The 25,260-nt window shown below is 38.4% G+C and overlaps 1 protein-coding gene across 1 annotated transcript; it reads right to left on the bottom strand.

The window, feature by feature from the left end:
- Positions 1 to 295: 295 nt before the first annotated feature.
- Positions 296 to 24,891, bottom strand: HSD17B3 (hydroxysteroid 17-beta dehydrogenase 3). Its single transcript, XM_057426462.1, has 11 exons — positions 24,453 to 24,891; positions 22,348 to 22,394; positions 15,740 to 15,815; positions 8,590 to 8,697; positions 7,787 to 7,854; positions 6,569 to 6,604; positions 4,586 to 4,620; positions 3,467 to 3,548; positions 1,786 to 1,851; positions 1,314 to 1,463; positions 296 to 640 (listed from the first exon to the last, which is right to left on the bottom strand). The coding sequence occupies exons 1-11, from the start codon at positions 24,604 to 24,606 to the stop codon at positions 524 to 526; spliced, it is 939 nt and encodes a 312-aa protein (XP_057282445.1). The 5' UTR covers positions 24,607 to 24,891; the 3' UTR covers positions 296 to 523.
- Between the last annotated feature and the right edge of the window lie 369 nt (positions 24,892 to 25,260).

The following is a 25,260-nucleotide window of genomic DNA, read 5'->3' as shown; positions in this document are numbered from 1 at the left end:
CATTCACAGGCAATGAACAGACACACATTTTTTGTAGCTGCAGACTTCCAAAGGTCCAGTGTGTACTTAACATCCTGAAAGCTTCCTTTTTTAATTCTTGTAAATTTCCTTCACTTTTCGGAACAAACCAAAGACACAAAACACACACCAAAAGCATCAAATACACTGTGAACAGGTTTACAAGTAGAGCAAATTATTGTTTTATTCATGAGCATCAAACAATCGTAAATATTTGCGGCCTCCATGCTTGTGTGAAAATAGTAGCATAAATTTCTTAATACCTATGTAAGGCTGATAGAAGTAACTGGAACAGCTTTAGCAAATTTTAAAGTCTTTGAAGAAGGACACAGGAATTAATTTGCTTAATAGAGTCATTGGACCAAGTAATCACTTATCAGTTAACAGGTGATTTGGATGGAGTTACGGTTCAAGCTGATCGATTCCTTCTACATTCACATGCAGAGACACAGCAAAACACGTTGTGCTGGGGTTTTGCAGCGCACATCCTCCAGAAAAATGACTGTTAAGGGTTTGGGTTCCTCCACATCTTCTTCAGATAATTAGTAAATGAGTGCAAGACTGTTTCTTGAAATCTGTTGCTGTGGAATACCCATAAAGGGACAAACTGCAGGACACGTGCCTTCCGAATAATCAAGCAAAAACAATACAAAGGCAAAAGGTTATCAAAATCTCATGAAAGAAATCAGCAGAGTGTTCAGGAATGCAAGAGAAAAGCAAAGGCTTTGACTTTATACTTTCAGTGTGTATGTTTCTCTTAGAAGGTAATGTTCATTCCTCTGAGTTTTCAGTAAATATATTTTCTTCCCTATACTTTTATTTAATGCTCATCATTAACAGCTGACACATATAAATATTTATCCTGGTTTTGTTAGCTTAGTATCCTAAGGAAATTATGTTCGTGTGATAGCACAGTCTGGTTTTGTGTTTTTCCCCTTCCCCATTAATTACTTTTTAATATGCTGGCCAATTTCTGTAAAAGAGTAGGGGTCTCAGAACTATTTCTTATGTAAACAGGCAGCTCGTAAAAGCATAAAGACTAACCAAATATCAAACTGAGCTGAGCTCTACACACAAAAGTGGAGAAAGCCACAGAAAGTACTGCTAACTATGCTTTACTTGTGTATTCCTCCCTTCAGGGTTTACTGGTGTCATATTAGCCTCAACAACCTGTTCACCGTTTCTTATTTATGTCCAACCTTAAGGCCCCTGGAATCAGTCAGGAGAACTTGCTGAGCTTAGACAATTCTGATTCAGCCTTTGGGAGCCATTTACACACTATCAAATTCAATTACCAGCACTTCATGAGCTAAACATCCGAAAACTTCATCTCCAAAGGTGACATATTGCAGTGATTCGCTCACGAACTCTTCTGCTGTCTTTGTAATAAGATCAGGTTTTTGGTACCTTGTCATTGGAGTAGAAACACCATAAGGAGTTACTACCTAAAATAAGAAGTCATAACAATAGCGTAATGTCATCTAACCCTTACACAGGGCCATTCACTCTGAGGAATACCATAGCATCTGACAAATTATGACACATATTTGCAATGGATTAAGGCACTATGTGGAATGATACCATGGTGGAATAAGGGGAGAAGCTGCCTACAGGGAGGAGACAGTTTTCAGAGGGTCACCCGGCACTTCACCGGGGATGGAAACGTTATACAGATTTAGGCATCTCAGATATTACTGAAGAAATATTCTTTGTTTCCTTGATTTCCTAAAATTAAGGAAATAAGGCAAGATATAATAATAATAATACCTGTATAATAATTCCCTTTGCCTTATATTCTGCTTGTAGTGCTTTGGAGAAAGTGCTTATAAAAGCCTAAAACAAAACAAAACAAAACAGAAACAAACAAACAAACAAAAACAACAAAATAATATCAGCTTGGGAAATGAAGTACTCTCACAGATACTCACAAATATATGAGAACAGGTTCTTAACAAAAAAGTCCAAGCATCACACAACCTAAGGCACAGAACAGTGATGAAAACCACAGAAACAAACTTTTCGAGACACAGTTTCTGCTGGTGCACATGATCAATGGCAAAATTGACTCTTATCTGCACCAGAAAAGATGGACCCTGGCATTGACCCAAGCCAGACATCAATCAAGTACTGACTGGGCTGAAAACTTTGTCACATTTAAATATCTGAATGCCATTATTCTCGTTATTGTTTCATGTGGCTCTCATCTCTGACTGACACCTGCACTCTCGGTTCAATGCTTACACTGCTGTCTTGCAGTAAAAAAGGGGAGTGAAATATAACTCATGCTTTCAGTGTAAAAATATTAGCACAGCCTACAGATAGGATCTTCAAAGTCAGGTACTTGAGAATTTGGGGGTTCTTTAGCTTCAGCTGTTAAGATTTACCTTTTGAAGAGAACACCATGAAGAGTACACATATACTAACTTATTTGTGTAGAAATTAAGTATCTCTCAAGACAGATTTCAGGAGTCAGATGTTTAGGAAATATTAAGAAAATTGGCAATCTTGGATCACTCCTCTGCAATTAGAAATATAAAAGTCCTACTAAAGAGGAAAAATGTCAGTGTTTCAAAGTCATCATTCGATGGGTCTTACAATTTAAACACCAATAATGTTGTGATAGTGCACGAAGCATCAGTACACTGACAAATAAAATAGTTCCTTTTCAGGGCACTAGGGAAAAAAAAAAAAAAAAGAAAAAATTAAAGATACTCAAGAATGAAAAAAGTAAAAATAATACAAACAATGTACCATATCACTTTGAAACCGTAAGGAAGTAAAATTGTCTGGTTTTAATGTAGTTCAAATTTGGAGTAATAAGAACCTTACATTAAAAACAGAAAAAATAATATTAGACTTTCTTACCAAGAATAATTAGCTTATTCTTACCAAGCTGAACTTTATGTTCAAGCAAATATTGTTGGAATCTTCCATTTGAAGCAAACCTGAGCTAAGCAAGTTGCTTCTTCAGTAAAAATCATTTACTCCTCATTTTTTATAAAAAGCTGTGAGGCTTAAATTCAGAGCAAAATTTTAAAGTGAAATCTATGAAGTCAGGCAACTCACCACCCACATACCAAGAATTTTCTTGGTTCCATAAGCAAAACCTAGCATTTTTATGCATCTACACTTTTGAGTAAACTAGCTGAGACAGCAGGGTAAAAGTCATCATTTCCTGGAACGAGGGCAGATTGCAAGCACTGGCATAATAGTATTTAAGCAAAGGCATAATTCTGTTCTAGTGATCAGATATACCTTCAACTGGATTTCATTTACATAGCTTCCCTGATTCTTAGCTCTCAACTAGTGCTATTTTACATTACTTCGTTATTTCAGCAGAGCAACATAGGTTTAAACCCTGAAAACTTGTCCCTGTGTTGCTGATTGATAGAAATGTGTTGGTAACACTTGGTGGGGGTTTCTTTATGAAGCAATGAGACAGACTTACCTTAGAAGCTGAGTACATTGTGTATAGTGGACAAGGGAAAGTACCCAAACCGGAGGACAGATTCAGAATAAGACCTTTCCGTCTGAAATTCAATTTAAATAGTTACATTCAGTTTACGTTTGACAGTATTGTAGTATAAGCCTGCACAAGTGGAAAACAGCCTCTTTTTCCTGAGAAGGCAAAGATCTCCTATTATACTGTAGACTACACTTTCAAAGACCCAATTTTTATGGTTTTGTTAGGTGCAATTAAATCTAAACCAGCTAGGAACAATGTCATAAGTGAAATTTGAATGCCTAGTGCAATCAGAACCATGGGAACATTGTACACGCTATTGTACATCTAACAGAGAAAAAAAAATGCCATCAGTGGAAAGATTTTATGCTTCTAAGTAATTGGTTGGTCCCCTTTGCTCCTTAGCCAGCACATTCTTTCTCCTGCTCCTGGCATCTGTTGTTTTAGCTTTCCTATTCACAATTCCCTGTACAAATCACTAAAAACAATTCATTCAGCAACAACCAGGAAAAAAAAACAAACCAAAACAATTAAACACTAAGAGCTTGTTTTGTTGCCAAACAAAGAACATACACTAGCCTCTAAAATGCAGTAGTTAATGATATTTTCTAAAAGCTCCATCTGAAGACCTTAGCATCTCCTTTAAGGACCCCCATGTCTAAATTACACAATGTATTAAAAACAAAAAAGGGATCCTTAATTGCATAGCTGAATTAATCTCTCTTATGCAGTACAGGTATTTTCAGAGCTTGAAAAGCATTATTCCAAGCACAGCTACCACTCTTAGAAGAAGAAGACATTCTATTCAAATGCCATTTAAGAAATGGCTTAACTGGACCCATCCCACTCCATTTTATTTCTGCAACGCCTTCATGTTTTTACTGCACACAGACCTATATTTTGTATTTTTTGTCTTGTTCTACAACTGACTGTTTGTGGCAATTCCTATCATTCATTCACACAGCACTAGCAGCAGAAGAACTCTTACTGATTGACATACTGTAAAAGTGCAGAAGTTAATAGTGAAAAAGCACAGCTACAACTGAATAAACTGGAGGTAACAGCTAAAAGCTATTGTAAGGTCTAGGAAAAAATCAGTTTTACCTTGACTCCATTTGTTTCAAAATCATTTTTGTCATCTGTAAGATAAGTATGTTAACAACTATATCCATTCTCCCCTTTTCTGATTTCATTTTTTAACTAATCTTGCTTTATTCACAAGATATCAATTGCTTGAACAGTTCAAAGTTTTGGAAGACATTTTAAAAATGTTAATAACCTGAAAATCATCTGAATTGTCAAAGAAAAACAAACCAAACAAACAAACACACAAAAAACAAACCTAAAACCAAACCCAACCCCCCCAACGTTTAGTCTTCTAAGCAGTGAAAGTCTTTTGCTTCTCCAAAGCTTTTCAACAGTTTCTGAATTTTGTCATTCTTCACTACTGAATTATAACTGTAAGGAGAAAGTCAAATTCATAGTGGTTTTTCATTTTTGCTGCTGGCTCTACCTGGATTAGAAAAAGCAGAAATCTGTGAAAAGACAAGTATTTTTTTTTATGCCACCAAAAATAGCTTTAGGATTTTAGTAATGAAAAGTAGTGCAAATGAATGTTGCACATTAATTCAGTACTTACTAATTCCCTATTTTTTTTGATAGTGCCATTGTACACATCGTGGTTGCAGGAGCAGGGTGTGGTTCACAAGTTTATTTTCAGAAAGGGTGGCAATGGGCCACATCAGCTTGGGTAAAGAGGGATTTCCAAGTGGAAAACCTGCAAAGGTCCTCCTTTTGCAGTGCTGCATTTATCACCCACATCTGTGGAAGCCAGGAACACCTGGAGTTGGGCATCCTAATGCATGGTGAGCAGGATTCTGGCAGGAATTAAGCCAGGGAGGAGGGCAGGGGGGAACAAATAGAAGGTGATTTGGACCTAACTATGAGGAATGCTGATTAGCAGCATGACTTCTTCTTTGTGTTTTGGAGGAAGGTGAATGTTCATGGAAGACTGAAAAAGATGCATTGCAGCAGTGGGGGAAAGGAATCCCCAGGTCCTGGTGAAGCAGAAGATGTGGATTCTGAGGTATGTGTAAATCTGGAAATGATAAATGGAAACACTTTTTTTATCTGGACTGAGAGGGTACAAAATGTTCGCCTGTTTTTGTGAGGTGTGTATATATATATAGCAATCAAGTACTGCAGATTTTGCTATTTTTTTGACATGTAAATAGGATAAAACCTGGGAGCAGAAAGTTCACCAAACTACCTTATAGAAGAATTTGTTTCAGTTGACTAATATTATGTGATTTACTATCTGAAGTCATCAAGCAGCAGTACAAATTTGTGATATAAAGTTTGCTAACCAAAGAAAGACAAAATCTGTTGATAATTTTCATGCCATGTTTAGAAAGATATTAACCAAGGTTGAGATGAACTGCAAAGCTCTTGTCCTACTCTTGTTCATGTTAACATACTGCTTGCAAACAGCAGAGCAATACCAATCTTAATCACTCTTGGAAAGCATGGAATACTAACTACTAACAGTTCTTGTAGGAAAGCAGCCAACCAAAATTAGCACCAAGAGGTAAAGTACAGAACTGGGAGTCAGCTCCTTCAGTTTTTGTGCTTCACTGATACTAAATATTCTGTAAAATAACATTAAAATATTATTATAAAAATAAATATTCTGGTTTTTCAGAACAGAATGGCGATCAAAGGAAAAAAGGCAAGAGTACGGTACAGAAAAAGCCGAACTGCAGATCTTCTTGCCTTGAAGATTTTGATTCTGAAACAAATCTGTTTACCAAAACAAACATGGTTTGCAACATGTTTCAGCTGCAGTGTAACAATATGTTTCAACCAAGAACTGTGTTAAAATGTTTCCAGTCAGCTAAATGAAAATATTTCACAGGCCCTAGGAGCAGATAAGGCCCTTACAATAGTGCTGACATTCCTACTGAAAATTGCTGTCTGCTGAAAAATTAAATGAAAATGCAAAGGAAAGCTGGTTGGACACTCTGTGTGGGACTCTTTTCCCAATAAACTGCATTGCAGATGTAACATAGATGCGAGTGTGTCACATACCTTTGTAACAGAAATAATGTTGCAGTTGACAAGGCTCTGCATGAAGCAAAGAAACAGTTAAGTTCATAGCTAACTCACAGGGAGTTTGCAATTCATCCAGGTAAGACAGCTGACAATTCCAACTGAAAAGCCTTTTAGCAAGGCAGTTGCTTTTAGAGCTGCTTAGCTTGCCTCAGATTGTCACTGGCTGCCCCTGTGCTGTGGGACAGTCAAAGGCAGGTAAATCCTGATTTATTTTATTTTAAACACGGCATGCAAATCTGCTTTGCATCCACTTGATTCCATGCCTTCCATTTTGCACAGCCACGCCAATGCACATGGAGAAACCTGGACGTCTGGACAGTGCTGGCAGTAGCAAACCAAAATGGATGCACACGGGCAACAAATCATGGATGTGCCGGGCAGACAGTGGGTGGCTCTCAATGACAGAGGTACACTGCGCTGCAACAGCACTGCCATGTAGAGATGCCCTCCCAAGACCCGCACCAAACACAGGTCATACCAGACATGCCATCATGTGACTGCAGGTCAGAGTGAAGCAGCCAGCTTGTGGACCTCCTATGTGTAATAGTTTATAATATATAGATTGACTGGATCCCAAAACAGGCACTAGCGAGAAATATGTTTAGAAATTCTGTGTTGTTCTTTTTTTTCATGGCTAATACTATAGAGGTAAATAACAATAAGTCAATGAAAAATGTGATCACATCCTAAATACTGTCAAACTATTCTACATGTGTAAATTAATTAATTCATTCCAAAAGTAAACTGTATTTTAAAGAGGTTTCTTTTTTTTTTTTTTTTTTTTCACATACTTAGATGATGGTGCTCCAAAGAAAGTAAGCTTTCATAATACTAACAATAACCCAATACTTCAGCTGTGGCTGAAGTGACAGGCTTGACCCCATTATATTACAAGTCAGCCCTGAGCCAGAGGGGCTGCTGACCCCTCCTACAACCTGTCCAGCTGCACAGTCTTCCCCTATCACTGGGCGCTTGCTACAGTTTAGCTGAAATCTACCATTGTGTGTCTCTTGTAAGTTCTTCCAAGCATGAAAACCGAATCAAACTATACTCCTTCAGGATGGGTTCTTTTCCCACTCAACTGAACAGTTAAATACACACTGATTTTAGCAGGGGCAAAATCTGTCCCTTGTTAAATGGAATTACAATTCCTCATTGTTATATTGAAAGTAGAAACCCACAGAGTAATCCTACCTCATCTATGTCTGATCCATTAAGGAAACGGCATGGAAGAGGATTATGAAGCATTCCAACATTGTTAACTAATCAAAGGAAATATAATGATAAGAACCAAATCTAGACAAAACGCATAGTTCAGCTAGTTAAACAAATGGCTTCTCCTCAAGGCCCAGAAGCTTTTGAGTTGTATGCGAATAGAAATGCTGTTTAACATCGACTCTTGTTCTCATGAAGTCATCAATAGTAATCACTCCTGATTCAGGGAATGAAAAACCAGTCTGTTGCTATAGTTTGGGGGTTTGTTTGGTTTTGGGTTTTGCTGTTGTTGTTTCATTTGTTTCACTATTAAGAGGATTATTTTCTTCACAAGGAAAGAAAACCAAACCAAAAAGAATGCCCCTCCTAAAACCATGTTTTCATTGTTGCTGCCTGTATTATACCAATTAGTGTTAGCCACAAGCTCATTTCAGATTGAATATAAGAATTGTACATAGTTGCAAAACAACCAAGAGTGAAAATGAATTTATTGAGGCCAAATAGGGAAGAAGTCACCCCACAAACTAAATGCTGTTTGTAAAGCAGCAGAAGAGGTTTCACAGTGAAGAAGCCACAGCATAGAGAAACAAGAAGCCTTTGGAGAATCCTAACTCACTTTTAAAACTTGTTCACAAAAAGTAATGCTCAAATGCATTAGGCAGCTGCATGCTTGGTTTTAAATGTTGGCTAACAAGCTCTTATGACACATCATTTGTACAATTCTGTGTTTAATACACTGCAGCCATAAAATACCCTTCAATTAGCAGATCTTGATGACTCACCCAGAACACCAATATCCAAGCCTTGCAGATTTTTTTCAATGTTCTCATATACTGAATTTTTAGTGAAATCAGCTTGTATAATCTTCACCTTTTGACCTGTGGTTTGCTCTGTAATTAAGGAAAGAAAAAAAAAAAAAAAAAATGAAAATCCTTTTGTATCTACCCAGAGAGAGGGAGAGCTGAAATTAAGTAATGAGAAAAAATCAGAGGTCTCATTCAGTAATGCCTGCTGTATAGTACACAATTGTTTCAATTTTCTTACTTTCAGAAATATCACAACACAAGCAAAGCATTCCCACTGTACTCAGTTGTTTTCAGGGAAATTGCCTGGCATATATAAGATGAATTTATGCCCTGAAATCTGTGGAAGTTCCCTCACAAAATAGAAACACCATCTGGACCTTCAGTAAGGAAAAAAAAATCCCAGAAATAAACAACACAGGACTTCTTCCTCTGGTCATCATAATATTTATAACTGAACACTATCAGCACATGTTAGGCAAGTGAATGTGGGAGCCAGGTCCTCTACATAAGCACTGTTTTGCAGAACAGTTTAGAAGTGTTTCCATGTATAAGATGAACATTTTAACAAGCAGAGCTTGTTTTTTCATGTAGGAGGAGGACAAAACAGGGCTGAATGTGAAACAGTATTTTTTGCATTATTTCCAAACAATTCCTCTCTTATTTTCACATTTTCACTCTCCTAGGCTGAACTTTCCCCAGAATTTTGCAGGACTAAAAGGCATTTTAGGGAGGGTATGACTTGAATTTTACAAGGTCAATTTACACAGAAGGGGAAATATGTGTGATTTGTCCAGTGTCTTTGCAATGCAGGAGTGGAGCCCAGCTGTACGTTACCATTTTTCTCAGCAGTTTATTTATTGCTGTTCATACTTTCAATGAAGTTTCATAAGGAAAAGAGGTAGAGGCTCTTATTTACTCATTTTTAAAGGCAAGGTTTTCCTTTAAAGGGGCCCAATAACTAGATGTTCACATTGTAAATTCTTGCTACTAAATCTGCTTTCAAGTTTTATGGGCAACCTGAAATCCAGATGAAGTTTGCTGAAAAAGTGAGAGGCAAAGCTTGGAAAGGTCAATAGATGATTGGGTTTCAGACTCGGTGCAAGTGGCAGAAACTCAGTTGCATGGGTCTTGTTTGGGAAACTGTCTCTGTTTGTTTGGATGCTGATTTTATCATACAGGCAACAGAGAGCATTGCCTTGAATAGGAATCGGTTTTGATGTTTTCCATGCAGTAATCTTGCTTTAATCTTGAGAACTTGATGTTTTCCATGCAGTAATCTTGAGAACTTAGGAAGAGGCCTTGCACCAGCTCCCACTGGAGAGCAAGGTTAGCAAAAAGCTGGCTTTGGGTCCAGCAGGCCAGTTTGCAACAAAACACAGCCTCTGCTGGAGGATGAGAGAAAGCTGTTCCCTCCCAGTTTTTCCTACTTGCTCCTTAATATACTACAAGTCTTGACCACCTTATGCTACTCAGGTAATGCAAGCACTTTGAGGAAACAGCAGGTGTTCTGACTCCAGATCTGAAATGTTCACTGCCCTTTTTCTTGCCCACTTTCCAAGCTGGTGTTGTGTGAATGAAAGGGACAAAACACCCTTTGAAGCTTCAACATATAAAAGCTATTCTAGTGGTAAATGACCCCCTCATGGTCCCAGGCTGGTGAATGGTACAACTATAAGGAAAAGGACATTGTGAGATAAATGCAGTGAGTGGGAAAGGACAGCAACAGCTGGAGTGGACACCTGTGGTGACCTTGTGGTTGAAGAGCTCTATAAACAAAATGAGATGGTCTTAAAAGCTGTAGTGATGTTGTAGCCATATTGCTCGAGGGCAATCAGAAGGGCAGCCAAAACTAGAGCAACATAAAAATGAGGATCAAACAAAACGTTTGTACTTTCTCTGTGTCCCCTTGTCTGTACCAGACTGTACTGCTGCAACCAGCACTGTCAGCCAGCAAACAAGTACTCCAGATGACTTTCCTCTGTCTCATTTAACAATAAAACAATATATGAAAAAACAATAAAACTATCATGCTGATAAATGAATTATCCAGGGATAGCCCTTCAGAAAATGGTAACAATTCTGCAAAGGAGAGAGCCAAAAAATAATTTCCAATGTTTCTGATGTCTATAATTCTCTGCGACAAAGATTTATGAATACACAAGCCATTCCACTCTTTTGAAAAGTCTTAAGCTTGCCAGAAACAGAAAGCCTAGGTTTTCAAATATCAGGACAGTTTATTGACTATGTTAAAAATGAGCAGAAAACTAATTTCAGTCAAATGAAAAACTTGAGCTGAGTTGTTTAATCCAATTTGTTATAAAATATATCATTAAGAAGGATACATCTAATGCCTTCTGACCTCAGGCCACTTGGGAATCCCGCTTGTCAGATAGGATAATATGCTGTCTTTTGAAATTGATCAGGAATAGAATAAATCAGTGTGAAGCATGAAGTTGGTTAGGACATGCAGTGTGCCAGAAACTCTCATTTTCTATTTAGAGAGTTATGAAGATCTTCTGAAAACCTGAGGTTACAAAATGAATGCCCGAGTGACACAGAACTGATCTTTCTAGAAAGAGGAGACCCTTTTGAAGTACTGTAACAAAACTTGAATATCACAGAATGGCTGGGGTTGGAAGGGACCTCTGGAGGAACCTAGTCCAAACCTCCTGCTAAAGCAGGTTGCAAGGGGTTACATCCAAGTGGGTTTTTAATGTCTCCAGAGAAGGAGACTCCACAACAGCCCTGGGCAGCCTGTTCCAGTGCTGTCACTCTCAAAGTAAAGAAATTTCTCCATGTGTTCAGATGGAGTTTCCTGCATTTCGGTTTTTGCCCATTGCCCCTTCTCCTGTCACTGACCACCACTAAAAAGAGAGGCACCATCGTTTTGACACCCACCCTTAAGATATTTGTATGCACTGATCAGATACCCCAGAGCCTTCTCTTCTCCAGGCTAAACAGGCCCAACTGCCTCAGCCTTTCCTCATAAGAGAGGTGTTCCAGACCCCTAAACATCTTTGTAGCCTTCTGCTGGATCCTTTCGAGTAGTTCCATGTCCTTCCTGTACTAAGGAGCCCAGAACTGGATACAGTACTCCAGATATGGCCTCACCAGGACAGAGTAGAGGGGGAGGATCATCTCCCTCTACCTGCTGGCCACAGGTCATGATGTGAGAAGTGCTTAGAACAAGATGGACATTCTTATTCAGTGGAAATTTGCAGAGAGAAGAGCAAAATGAGAAGTTACTTAAATAAGAGAAAGAAGTTACAAAACAATAAATTTAAGACTGGGCAGAAATAAAAAAACTTTCATGTTAAATTATAAAGCACAAGTTCTGGCTACATTTTGAAAGTTTTTTTTTGACAAATGCATCTTCTCAGAAATATAAGCTAACATGGTTTCAGAAATAACAGGAAAACAGAGAAGAAACAAAAAGAATGAGGGTAAAAGCAGAACTGCAAGTGATGATAGAAAGTACCACTGAAGACAAACTCAATGAAAACCAAAATGAAATTAGCAAAACAAACTAACCAACCAAAACCAATCCAACAAAAAAACCCAACACATCCCTCCCCACCAAAAAAAAAAAGAAAAAAAAACCCACCCCCCAAAAAAACTCAAAAACAAATGAAAACAAAACAAAACAACAACAAAAAAAAAACTAACTAACTAACAAACAAATCCCAAATGAGCAACAAAAAAGTTGTTACTGTACCAGAGCACTCAGGAAATCGATCAAGTGCTCTTTTATGGAGTAATGCAGAAGACTGGGAAAGAATCTTGAGCATTAGCACTTTACCTCAAGGGATCAGCAAGACACAACAGGAGTTTTGGCAACCCTTGAGGATGAAGGAAAGATGTGCCAAGTGAGTTGTCTCATGCTAATCAGTGATTTCAGTTTGTTACTTGCTTAGCTCTTGAAGCAGGAAGGACAAGAGAAGCAGAGGACACAGACTACAACAGATTGGAAACAACCTATAACAGAGGGGACAGCTAAATGAATTAGCACCTGTGCAGGTCATAGTGGGAGCAAGGCACATTTGATTCCAGACTGTGTGAGGTGATTTTTTTTTAATGCACTACTTTGCTCGATATTAACAGGAATAATTTCAGGAGGAAGAAGTAGATAAAATACTTCCTGCATCATCAAACTCAAATTCATTAACACCACCAAAACCTGGACACCCTTGTTGTGAATAATTTTTGCGTTTTACAGAAGTGGGGATTTTTGTTTGTTTGGCATTAGCACAAAAAGAGTAATCCTGGTTGTATATTGATCATAAGGTATAGCTTCTCAATGAGGACCTACCTTTGCCTGTAGAGAAGAAATAAAATAAGTGTGCAGTTAATACATTCCATCCTAAAATCACAGAATCATAGAACAGTTTGGCTTGGATCATCTAGTTCCAGCCCCCTGCTATGGACAGGCATGCATCACACTAAACAATTTCTAATCTCCTGGTACTATGGTTTGATCAATGTTTTCACAACCACTGTGCTAAATGGGTTAAATGAGCAGTACACCTGGTGTGATAGTCCTCTCGTCTGCCCTCCATAAGACTTACTTCCTTATCTTTTATCTCATTCTAAAAGAGCTTTCGAGACTGAATGGGTGGAAATTTGGTTTTCAATTCCAGTGCTTCTCTAGAGAAATGTTTTTCTTGCTGAGGATTTCTGCCTACTCCAGCTTTGAGAGTTGTTCTCAGGCACACTTTTGGCCTGTAGAACCAGGAAAGCCAAACGCTGAGATCTCTGAAATTACCCACAGTTTAGGCTCTTTTAATTTCTCTTGTTCAGTACTCCAGAGGAATGTGACAGTATGATTAGGCAAATAATGTTATCAGTTTGAAGAGGGAGGCAAGTCTTAAATTATGATGTCCAAGTGACTGCAAAAAGATACGTGGTATAGCTGTTAAGAAAAAGGAAACGAGTAACATGTTCAGTCTTGCAACAAATTCACACAGCCTGCAAAAAACTTTCTGTGCCCTAATCTAGTTCAGGGTAGTGATAGCTGCTTGGAGTGAGATGCTGCTTGTTAAAGCAGTATAGAAAGTCAATGAGAGTTAGAAAATTGTGAAAACTGTATAATCATTCTGGACAAGTTCCTGTTGCATATTTGTTTTCCGTTGTTTATTTACTGACATAACATCACAAGAAGTTTAATTTTTTTTTCCTTCACAATGACTGCTCAGCTAAATTACAGTAAAGCCTGAATCTGAAAGTCGGAACTAGTGGAACATTTCCAAAGCTTTACCATAAGACCACATCCAGAGCTCCCTGTTGATTTTAATGGCATCCAGGTCATATAATCTATGCTTTTCATCACTCTATCTTCCTCTCTTTCCCTTTGTTTGTGCCGCCTACTTGTTATGCACTCATTGCCAACCTGACACAATAAATAACAGAAGAGTCACTCTGGGCTTCTACCAAAACCCACCAAAAGCAATGGAAAGGTCTCACTGGGGTTTGCCACCAATTTCAGCAAGCTCTGGGGAAAAATCTTTATGGTCACAACCAAGCTGAACATACTGCAGCCTAATCAACGTAGCCTGAGCTGCTGGGGTCAAACCATCCACCTACCCACACCTTCGATTACATGGATAACACTGCTGCTGTCAGTAAAGCTTCCTGACATGCAAGAAGTCATGGGTCAGTTCTGCACAGGCATAGGAGTGTTTGCAGGGTTGGCTATCTCAGAGTACCTTTCAGGACATGGCAAGTACTTCATCACACACTGCTACACAATTCAGCACAGTAATTAAGAAAGTGGCCAGTGGATGGCCTTACAATAAATTATAGTCCAATGGAATTTACAGTATGTCATCTTTCCACCCCTTCACCATGTTTTCTCTTAGCTATGTTAGTGTCAGGAATCTTTTTGTTTCCATTCTTTGCTTCTGGTTTTAATTTACAATGCAAAGAAACTAAAAACTCTTTAGCTTTTATTTCTTCAGGTTTTTAGTATTGTAATTCTTTAACAATCATAGCTGCAAAGAAATGCAACAATGGCACCAGAGCTGACCTAATTGTCACAGAAATTATTTTTTTTATGGCTGTTTATTTAAGAGGGGCTAGTGTAGGCCATAGTCACATTGACCTCATAGATATCACTGCTTATAGCAAGTTGGTGCTTTCCTCCTCTGACACCTGTTGCTTCTCAGCAAAACAAGTTTATCCCTGGAAAAAAAAAAAAAAAAGAAGAAGGAAAATTGGATGGAAATTTTCAGGGTCAAATCTTTGATTTTGGTAGCAGCAGGTTCAGATATTAGAGACTTTTTCACCCACTTCCAGTCTGCCATGTCCCTGAAAGATGCCCTGCTGTCACTGGACCTGATACTCAGCTGGAGTCAGCTGCTAAGCCTGCTTAAAGGTAATTCCTGACAGAGGTGTAGTTTTGGAGTGACACATGCTTCACATAAGAACCTGTGAATGAGGGAATCTGGTGGGTAGAAGCCATGTATAGAAAAAGAGACAGTGGAAAGAGCAACCTTGATTTCAGCAATCTTTAAAGTTAATGGAGGATAGAAACTCATTTGACTCCTAAATAAAACCTAACCATGAATTTTAATGTGTTTTAACAATCCATTTCCCATTGTAAATGGCTAATTTCTTCCAAAGAAAGGGAACATTAATTCTAAACTAATTCCAAATATACACTATTTAATTGCTTTATCAAAAACCAAATATAACTTGAAAACCTTAAAAAAACTGCCAAACAAACTAAATTCAGACAGGAACCTTAATTTCAATTTTATTCCTCCTTTGCTATGTCCAAAAATTAGCCTAAATGTAATCTTACTTTTCCAAGTTTAAACCATTTCATAGATGCCTCCAATGACTCTAGTATTGCATCTCCTTTGCCCCAAAGATTTTAAAGGCAGATAAAACCAGTAAAGAATACACGTTCACTTTTTTTATCAAACCCATCTCACTGATTGAATGATAGAACACATTTTTAAAGCAATCCATGATCAGAAGCGTTCAAGCAACATGGTAATACCAGAATCATGTTTAGTGCTAGAGGAATGCCTGGGGGCCTACTGAACTAGACACTGTACAAAGGGAAGAGACCCCCAGCTCCCTGTAAATCCACTCTGATAAACAGGAAGATGAGACAAACACTTACCGACTTCAATGGCTGCTCTCTGTAGTTTTTCAAGAGTTCTGCTTATCATAACTACATTTAATCCACGTTTTGCCAGCTACAAGAAAGGAATATGAGAGTTGTTAGGAAACAGTAAGGTGATAAGAATCTTTCAATTTTTTCCAATCCTACAATACAAGCAATCACAGAGTTTTTAAATTTGCTTTCATTTACCTGTCATCTGCCTAATGGGTAAACAACAGATATTAAAACCAGGCCAAACAGTAAACAGTATTCCAAAACATCTCCTTAATTGAGTAATCTTGGACCCTTACAAGGCATACATGCAGTCAAACCCCAATAACATGTACAAAAATAAAAATACTGAGCCAATTTCAAATGAATGCATGTCTGCAGTTAAAACAAACATGACATTTCCCAGAAACACATTTTTATTTCTACTTGGATCTCAGAGCCCAAATATATTGATGACATCATAGTAATTTTACAACATCACCTTCCATCCTTATCTTTTTCTTCTGAGGAAGTAGATTACATATATTGAATTGAAGGCTTGAGAGTTTGAAAGGGATTGAACCTTATTCATATTTTTAACAGAAATCAAATATGATAGATTTTAACTGTTTCTTTCTTTAGATGCAAACAAACAAAACAAAAGCCAACAAAAAAAAAAAAACCACCCAAAAAACACCACCAAAAGACCAAAACCAACCAATCAAAAAAACCACCACAAAACAAATAAATAAAAAAAAAAAAGAAGAAGAAACAAGGAAAACAGATGAAATCTGTGCTTAAAACCTCAAAATACAATGCCACAAATGTACATCCACAAAGATATTGGCAATAGTTGAAGTTTATACCTATGAATACTATTTAATACAGCATTCTGTTTATAGTCAGCTTGGTATTATCATGTGCAGAACAAATGCAGAACAAATAGAGAATGTTTTTCTCCTGTTTTCCCAAAGCATCCCATTCCCATCAGTTAAAAAGTCTGAGGTAAAACCTGAAGGACAAATGTGGTCCCAGCTTTTGAAAACGGATTATCAGAAAAATGGAAGATAAATGGAGTTGTGTGCATGAAGAAAGAAAAGATAAAGCTGAAAAAAAAACCATGCCCATGAGAGCAAGGAGAAAGAACTGGATTAGCCAGCACTAAGATAAAGCCAATGCCATCTGAAAGCACAAGGTTTTCTTAGAAGAAGAAACTTACTGGTGAAGGCCACACACTGAAGACCCATTCGTTTCCACAGCTGATGCCCTGCAATGATTTCTGCTTAAAGCTATTTAAGTGAAAAAGTTTGTCCCATTTGGCTCTTCTGAAACAGTGCAGAGAATGTTAAGGAATAAGGACCTTTGTTCAAAAATTCACTACATTGAGAGTACAAGGGGAAGACTGCCCATTAAATGCATCAGCCACAATCATTTGTGTTTTTAGCATAAAGACCAAGTTCAAAATTCTGTGCTTTTGGAGACCCTTTAACATAATTGACTGGTGCTCCAAAGAGACCTGCACAGACTTAGAGACACTCAGGAGTTTCAAAAGCTTAAGGGCTCCATTTGAAGTTCCCAGGAAGAGAACTCTAATTGCCTACATAGAGGCAGCAGATTTCCCTTTGTCCACAGCAAGCTTGACTCAAGCCATTTCCAATTGGAGGCATGGTCTCCGTTTCCACGGTCATTGCCACTTGGGAGTGTTAGTTGGGTTTAATTTAATTTCTGTGCCTTCAGACACAAAAGTAAATACCACCCAATGTCATATACAAAATAAAAACAAAGTTCTGCTTCACTGGGCTTGTCAGTATCATCTCACTTAGGTCTCTGTATTTCACTTGGTAGAATAATATCTCCTAAGTAAAAAAATATTCCTTTTGCTAAGATTACATTGTACTTCAGCTAAAAATTCATGTTTGTGGCAAATTGTTAACTGCTGTACTCCAGACTAAGCAGAAGTATAATGCTGTAATAACCATTTCTGGAGGCAAAAGAAGCTACACCTGACTATTCCTTTTTGCTTCCTTGCCCACATACAAAATGCACACCTTTATCAGAAATAGGTTTTGTAGGACATTATGAGATTCAAACGCACTCTCACACAAAGAACTGTGTTTAGAAAAGAAATTCCTGGCCATCCACTGGAAAAGTTAAATCAGGTTTAACTCTGCTGCATTTCAAATAAAGGTAACTTTTAATGTAGATGTCTTTAGCACAAAACATATTCTGAACATAGAAAGGCTTTGATGTTAGAGGATGGTATTGCCCCTCACACTTAAGAACAAGCACTAGCTTCCACCACTGTGTAACGTGAATCTGCTTGTGTTAGGAAACCCTGACTCCCAGTGGCAAAGGACTAAAATGCTCCTGCACCTCTGCCAAAATGTTGCCAGCCATAATAAATTATGACAACTTAGCATTTAGAAATGGGGCTAATAATGAAGAAAGATCAAGCAGGATCTGCACACTGGAGTCTTGCAAACTCATGGTTAAAAAATTTAAACCTACATTAAATTATTACAAAGTCACTCTGCATTTTCTAGTATGATTTTGCAGCTCAGTCTGAGGCAAAATTTTAATCAATAAAGCTTTATGAAAGGCAAGACACGGATTTTAGATTCAACCGATGCATGTAACTGCTACAGTTACTCTGATAAATTGGTTATATTCTACATGAATAATTAGATGTAATACTTTAAAAATTCTTAAAAATGCTTTATGGGATCTGTAGCCACCTACTGTAAATTTCTACCTATTACAAAAGAGATTCATCTCCAGGAGTAAGCTGATATGTCCTCAGTGCTTCACCCCTTTTTTTCCTTCCCTGAGGTTCACACCTTTAGGATGTCTATGATTCAAATATTTCAACCTCTTTTGGTCCAGCAAACCAGAACTGAAACAAAAGGGCAGAAGAATTCTGCAATCTTTCTGCCAGCTATGCGCCTGTGCCACACAAGTAGAAGAGCAGTATTTCCAGGGTAAATCCAAGAGCAAGTGGAGAAATTAGAATATGCTTCCAACTGGAGTGGAAGAGCTCACATCATATTTATCTTGTATTATACTGCTGGTAATACTATGCTCAATTTCAGGAAATGAAATGAAGGTTTAAGATTTGAGGAACTGTTGTATTAACAAATGAGTGCAGTGCCTGTCTCAAGATGGTCTGCTAATGCATTCATTAAAAGCAAGAACTGGCCTGAGTTATGACAGAGTTATGAACCATTAACAATAACAAAAATGGTGACCATATAAGCCACCAACACCCTCCTTGTGCCCTGATGTCAGATGAGAAGTGTGCAGGGCCTAAACCATAAATCTCTGAGTACAGCATGGTCTCATCCATAAACCCAGTACGTTTGAAGTTCTAAGTCAGTAACAGATCCTAAAGCCCATCTTTAGTTATTACATCAGAAAAACAGAAGAAACAAGACTGCACTGATACCTGAATCGCTAACAATTTAGTAGAGATGTGACAGTCTAGCAGCACACTAGGTTTTGTTCCTTGGTTTTGTTCCTTGTCATAAGTCTGGTGAGTCTAAACTCTATCAGCTCAAGAACTAACAGACCGAATCTAACAGACACCTAGCTTTTGAAATGAGCATAGCAAACTAGACCCAAAACCCCAGTGCTCTGACATCAGAGCAGTCAGTTAAATGGTCACGGTCGTTAAGCTCAAAAAGGTCAGTCGTTCAGAAGCACCCTGATATTCTAGAAATACAGACAGCCTCCATGGAAGCCAGCTCTTGAGCTTAATAGACTTTGCAGAGACCTTTATCTAGTCATAAACCTTGAAAATTAGGGTACTGAACCAGTAAATATTACAATCTCTGAGTGTGCCTCAATCTGTTGGCTCCTACCTAATGAACCGCCTACTTTCATTTCCACATGAAAGGGCAGAGAAAGCCACATCATGCTAGCCTTCTAAAACACAAGAGCTGCTCTTCTTAGCCTCCTGTACCATATTCTACCACCAAGCACAGAGCCCTTACGTTTTTGTGTACTGCTATCAGCCCACGCCTGAGCTCAGGATGTCAGAAAGAAATTCATCACTTTGCGTCAGAGCTCAGACACTAGAACAGTCACTGTGGTCATCAAATAAGGCTTGACTTCACATCAGCCCATACCACCAGAGGAACCTATGCCAGAAGAACATCAGAGAATTTCATATCCTGACATCAGACCAGCAAGACAGCAGTGCTGAGCCAGGAACTCCAAAGGCACACAGATACTAAAACAGCAGGGTCAGATTTATTTATCCACAGGCCACACAAAAAGTGTGCTTTGACCTCAGCCAGCAAGATGACATGCCAAGCTATGAGCTCACGTGGTGTGGGTTTGGGATCTGCCCCACAGAGCAGTAGCTGAGCACAGTTTTATCAAAGGGACCACCTGGAGAGGAAGGTACATCTCAGCATGGATAAAGATGGCTCTCAGTCATCCCACAAAAGCCAAAAATAATGAAGAAATGTCCCACAAAATCCAGTCAGTTCCAGCCAAGATTTTTTGTGATTTTTTTCAGGTTTTTGGTGCTTTGTGTTTTTTCTTTCAATTTTTTTTTTTTGTTTGTTTGGGTTTTTTACACAGTAGTTGTTTTGTTTTTTCTCATGGTAAAAAGCAGCCATTTTCATGCTACAGCTGGCATTTAAAATAAGATTTACTCTTGCATAACCCATACAGCACAAAAGAAGCAGAACAATATTGTGGTTTAACACAGAGGCTTTGATCTAGACATTCACAGGTTCCTGCAGCCTTCACATGGATAAAATATCGCCAGGTGCTCACACACAAAATGAGTTCAGCAAGCTGCACATACAAATGGCTACACTTGGTGCTAAGTAAATATTCAAGCATTTCTGACTATTTCTTCCCCTGTCTTGATCCCATCCCATTCCCCAAGACCTATGTATTCATCAGACTCTTTCCATTTGTCCATCACTACAGCAACTCAGTGAGTAGACAAGGTGACAATATTATCCTTTCTCTCCCATGGGAAAGCCTGTGATCTTTATCACAACTATGCCAAATGTTCAACAATAATACCTGGTATTTGTGCTTCCTACATTCAATGCACTTTCAAAAGGAGTTATTGTATTGCCATTCCCAGTAATGAAAATCATAAAGCAGGTGCTGAAACAATGCACATACTTTGCAAGTCTAGCTTAATCCTGTAAATCAATTCAAAAGCCAACTTACTTTCCTGTGAGGTCTACTTTATAATTTATGAGCAGATTGCATCACAGCTAAACTCTTGATTATTGTTAGAGAATCATAAGATGATTTGGATTGGAAGGGACCTTAAAGCTCATCCAGTTCCAATCCCCCTGCCATGGGCAAGGACACCTTCCACTAGACGAGGTAGCTCAAAGCCCCATACAACCTGGCCTTGAACACTGCCAGGGATGGGGCAGCCAAAGCTTCCCTGGGCAACCTGTGCCAGTGTCTCACTACCCTCACAAGAAAGAACTTCTTCCTAAGATCCAATCTAAATTGCCTGTCTTTCAGTTCAAAGCCATGCTCCATCTCTTGCCACAACATGCCCTTGTAAAAAGTCTCTCTCCAGCTTTCTTGTTGGCCCCCTGTAGATATTGGAAGACTTTTTTAAGACTCCCAAGAGCCTTCTCCAGACAGAACAATTCTGGCTCTCTCAGTCTGTCTTCATAGGAGAGGTGCTCCAGCCCTCTGATCATCTTTGTGGCCTCCTCTGGACTTACTCAAGCAAGTCCATGTCACTCTTGTATTGAGGGCCCCACAGCTGCGCACAATACTCCAGGTGAGGTCTCACAAGAGCTGAGTAGAGGGGCAGGATCACCTCCTTTGACCTGCTGGTCACGCTGCTTTTGATGCAGCCCAGGATACAGTTGGCTTTCTGGGCTGCAAGTGCACACTGAAGCCAGCTCATGTTAAGTTTCTCATCAATCAGCACCCCCAAGTCCTTCTCTTCAAGTTTAGCTTCTAGAAAAGGAGCCAGTCACTATCACTAATACCAAGGCTGGTGCAGGACAGTACAAGATCACCCTGCCTTCAGTGCTGGTGAGCACAGTTGAACAGAAAGGGACTGCTGTAGTGACTCTGCACAGCAGCAGCCACAGGACCAGCACAGAGCTCCTCCTTCCTCCTGCAGCCTCCAAGAGCTATCAATCCATAATTAAACCATTAGGTTTCCTTATAATTTCTGAAACCTGCAGTTTATATAAATTTATAGAGATTTCTTCGTTATATTTTGTTTCACATATATCATTCAAAATATGTTTTCAAGTGTGAAGGCTAGAAAACTACATTTTGTATGCTAAAGATGAACCACCCCACTGGAAGTCAGAAAACATATTAGCTGCAAAACTGGGGGAAAAAAGGACAATTTAGGAGACTTCCTACCCTGGAAGGCAATGTGAAATCTTTATGATTTCCTTGGTCTGATGAGACCGTTGTGAAATGAATTACTTTCCTCTGAAATGCTGCACCTGTTTCCTTTTGAAAGTTGATAAATGCCATTCTGCATACAGGGGAGAAGGATCAGCACCGTGTTTGTCGCAGTGCCTTTGAATCCTAGAGTGATTACACTAACTTGCAGAAACCGATGAAGGGGTAGCATTTGCCATTTTGTTAAAGTAAACTTAAGGGTGAGTAATCTATCTTACCTCAAAGGAATATGCTCTTCCAAGCCCTTCTCCTGCTCCTGTGACCACTGAAGAAAGTAAAAAGAAGAATAAAGATTACATTTGAAGCTCTGCTTATTCTTCTGTATCATCTGAGTGAGTTTGCGTCCTAAATGCTATACTGAAGAACAGAATCAATCTTCTCTTAAAAAAAAGAGTTCCTTGTGACCTTGTCATCATTTTGTTGCTTCATTTAGTGTTTTCTGTCTGCAAAGCAAATCCCTCCCCACAATAATGTATCCAACGCAGTAGATAGTTATTACTATTATTTTCAGCGGATCGAAACCAAGCAACAAGTCAATTGCAGCCATTGCTTCAGCAACAAGTCAGTTGCCGAAGAAGGGGTAGAATTTTTTTCCATACACATATTTTTACAAGTTCTGCTTTGCAAGCTTTTCATTTATATGCTGGTGGCAGAATGGTAGGAGATATGGACTTCTTGGTGACTAAAGCTGATGCAAGAATTTCTGCCACAAAAAAAATCTGTCTGTAAGGAAACATCACAGCAAACTTGCCACCATCTATAAAATGCTCTTCCTTCAGAGCTGTCCTACTCAGGTTTACTTCTGGCTTTAGCGTTACTAGGAAAGTAAACAAGCTTTGGCATTTGTAACGCAAACTAAACTTTAAATATTACACAAACGAATGCCAAAGAGGAAAGAAAATCCTTATCAACTTAGAAATAAAGAAATAAAGTAGGAAAGCACCAAAGAAATTCCAAGGTAAACCTTGGAAGGTTTCAAAGCAAAAAGGAAAATTGTCTGATATAAAAAAATGTGGATAAGGTCTTTTAAATAGCAAGAGACACTGAGGAAAAAGTGATTTTGAATCATTAGGTTTGTTGCCAATAGGAAAGCAACTACTCTCTCATTTCACAGAGAAGAGAGAGCCCTCAGTGAAGCAACAGTGGATCTTTAGCTTTCTAGCAGAATCACAGATGAAATGCAATTGTCCGTTGGGAAATAAACTTTAACTTTCATAATTCCCAGGATCACATGTGCCAGTAAATCATCCAAGCCTTATGAATTTTACTGGGCCCAGATGACTTTATGTTTACAAAAAACAGAGAGCATAAAAGGTCCATGAAAAGAAACAAGTCTCCCAACCTTCAGTGGAAACAAAGATTTTACACAGGAAGTCCCACGTGCTGCTCCCCTCCTCACACATAAGAGAGGTCCTTTCCTTATTTAAATCAAAACAAGACCTACATATTGCTTCAGAAGCAGCTATTATTCAGGCAGGTCTTTTGCACAGGGGTGGATTTCATTTCTGACTAATCCACTGTGAGATATGCTTATTAAGGAGGTACTCAATCCTGTTTAATGCGGGGGGGGGGAAAAGAATGAAGTGCAAACATGCTGTTTGGGTCACTTTTTAACAAGATGTCACCATCAATGACATGTGTAGCCCAGGAACTCAGAAACAGTTATACCTGTTCATTTTTGCTTCATACTGATGATCTAACAAGCTTTAGAAAAACATCAATGAACAGTAGGAAGAAAAAGGTGTATATTAAATATTTCTGTTGTTTTATGAGAATGCATAATATCTTTTAAAAAGTACTGCCAAGTTGCAGCCTTTGAAGTTTTTAGGCTAAATTGGAATTGGTTGTTAACGGTACCAGTAAGGATAGCTCAGCTGTCTGGAAAAATAAAACCAAAACATGGGAGCAACCTCCCCAGGAACAAAGAAAAGTTGCTTTGAAAAATTGGAGTCCATATGCTAGACATAAACTAGTTGCTTCACATATCAGGAAACTGAGAATATAGGCAATGCTATTAAAACGAAAGCATTTGCAGTAGAGAAAAAAAAACAGTCGGAATGGAAAAAGAATTCTCACCAGGTGTGTGAGCTGTTGCCAGTTTGACTATTTTTCTATTCTCACCAAGTATGCAAAACCTGGTGTCTCATAAACCTAAAGTTACTAGGAGAAAAGAAAAAGAAATTAAGAAAACCACACCTAGTGGAAACTGTGGTTTGACCTTAAGGGATAGGGAAAGGAAATGCAAGGAAAACTGCTCCTGATTAGTAATTTAACAATCCACTACTTAGTTACAAGAAAAAGAAGGTGAAGAAATTTCCTTTACCTGCCCATTCTCCCATCGACCGAAAGAAAGTCTGAGGCACAGCACTCCATGTATGTGGGAAAATGTATTTCATAAATCTGATGCATTTTACCAGAACATAGAAACAGATCAGACCTCCAATAAGAGTGAATAGCTGATGCTGGAATGCTTCCATGGTGAGCAAGTATGAATCAGTCGCTTTCTCCCTGGGAAATGCCTCCTTCCAGTGAGCTGCTAGTCTCCGAACACTGGCAGAGTAGTGAGAAGTCTAATCTAATCACGTGATTTTGCTCTTCAACAGAATGTCCAGGGTTTAGATTAGAAAAACATCTACGCTACACCCAAATCTGTAAACTGCTGAAAAAAATTCAAACTAAACAATTTTAAACAAAAGGTTTCACTGCTTTTCTGGAAACTACCCAAGAACAAAAAGAAAAAAATATTTTTTATTGTTATTTAGTAATCCTAGAGACTGAAGATGTGTCCAAACCAAAGCCTTGGATAGGAATACTACAAACCTTGGGGATAACAACATCAGCACTACTTTTTACAACAAAGAGTTAAACTCTAGCCCAGCCATTTACAGGGCAAGTTTACACTGAAACCAGAAGAATAGATTTATCTACAAATTCAAAAACAAAGTAATAAAAGGTTACACAAGTTAACTAACCCCTTCCATACATAGAAAGCAGTATTACAAAACTTTTCACAGAGCCTTCTGAAAAGAGCTTGATAGCATTACACCCATTTTACAAATTGTGTAATTATGGCATGAACAAGTACTGTAATCTATTAACACAGGAATAGGACTTTCAGCTTTTCTGAACAA

This window comes from Pezoporus wallicus, unplaced genomic scaffold (assembly GCF_028554395.1).
Source record: "Pezoporus wallicus isolate ANWC-B61680 ecotype Strahan unplaced genomic scaffold, APGP_CSIRO_Pwel_v1 contig_7162, whole genome shotgun sequence".
Lineage (NCBI taxonomy): Eukaryota > Metazoa > Chordata > Aves > Psittaciformes > Psittacidae > Pezoporus > Pezoporus wallicus.
This window is presented reverse-complemented; position numbering and strand designations above follow the sequence as displayed.

Excerpts from the sequence above, each read along its gene's own strand:
- HSD17B3 (XM_057426462.1), bottom strand. The coding sequence starts at position 24,606 with ATGGAAGCATTCCAGCATCAGCTATTCACTCTTATTGGAGGTCTGATC. Across the intron at positions 8,698-15,739 it reads GAGAGCAGCCATTGAAGTCG|AGCAAACCACAGGTCAAAAG; the intron begins GTAAGTGTTTGT and ends CCTTAATTACAG. Across the intron at positions 7,855-8,589 it reads CTTGGATATTGGTGTTCTGG|TTAACAATGTTGGAATGCTT; the intron begins GTGAGTCATCAA and ends TCCTTTGATTAG.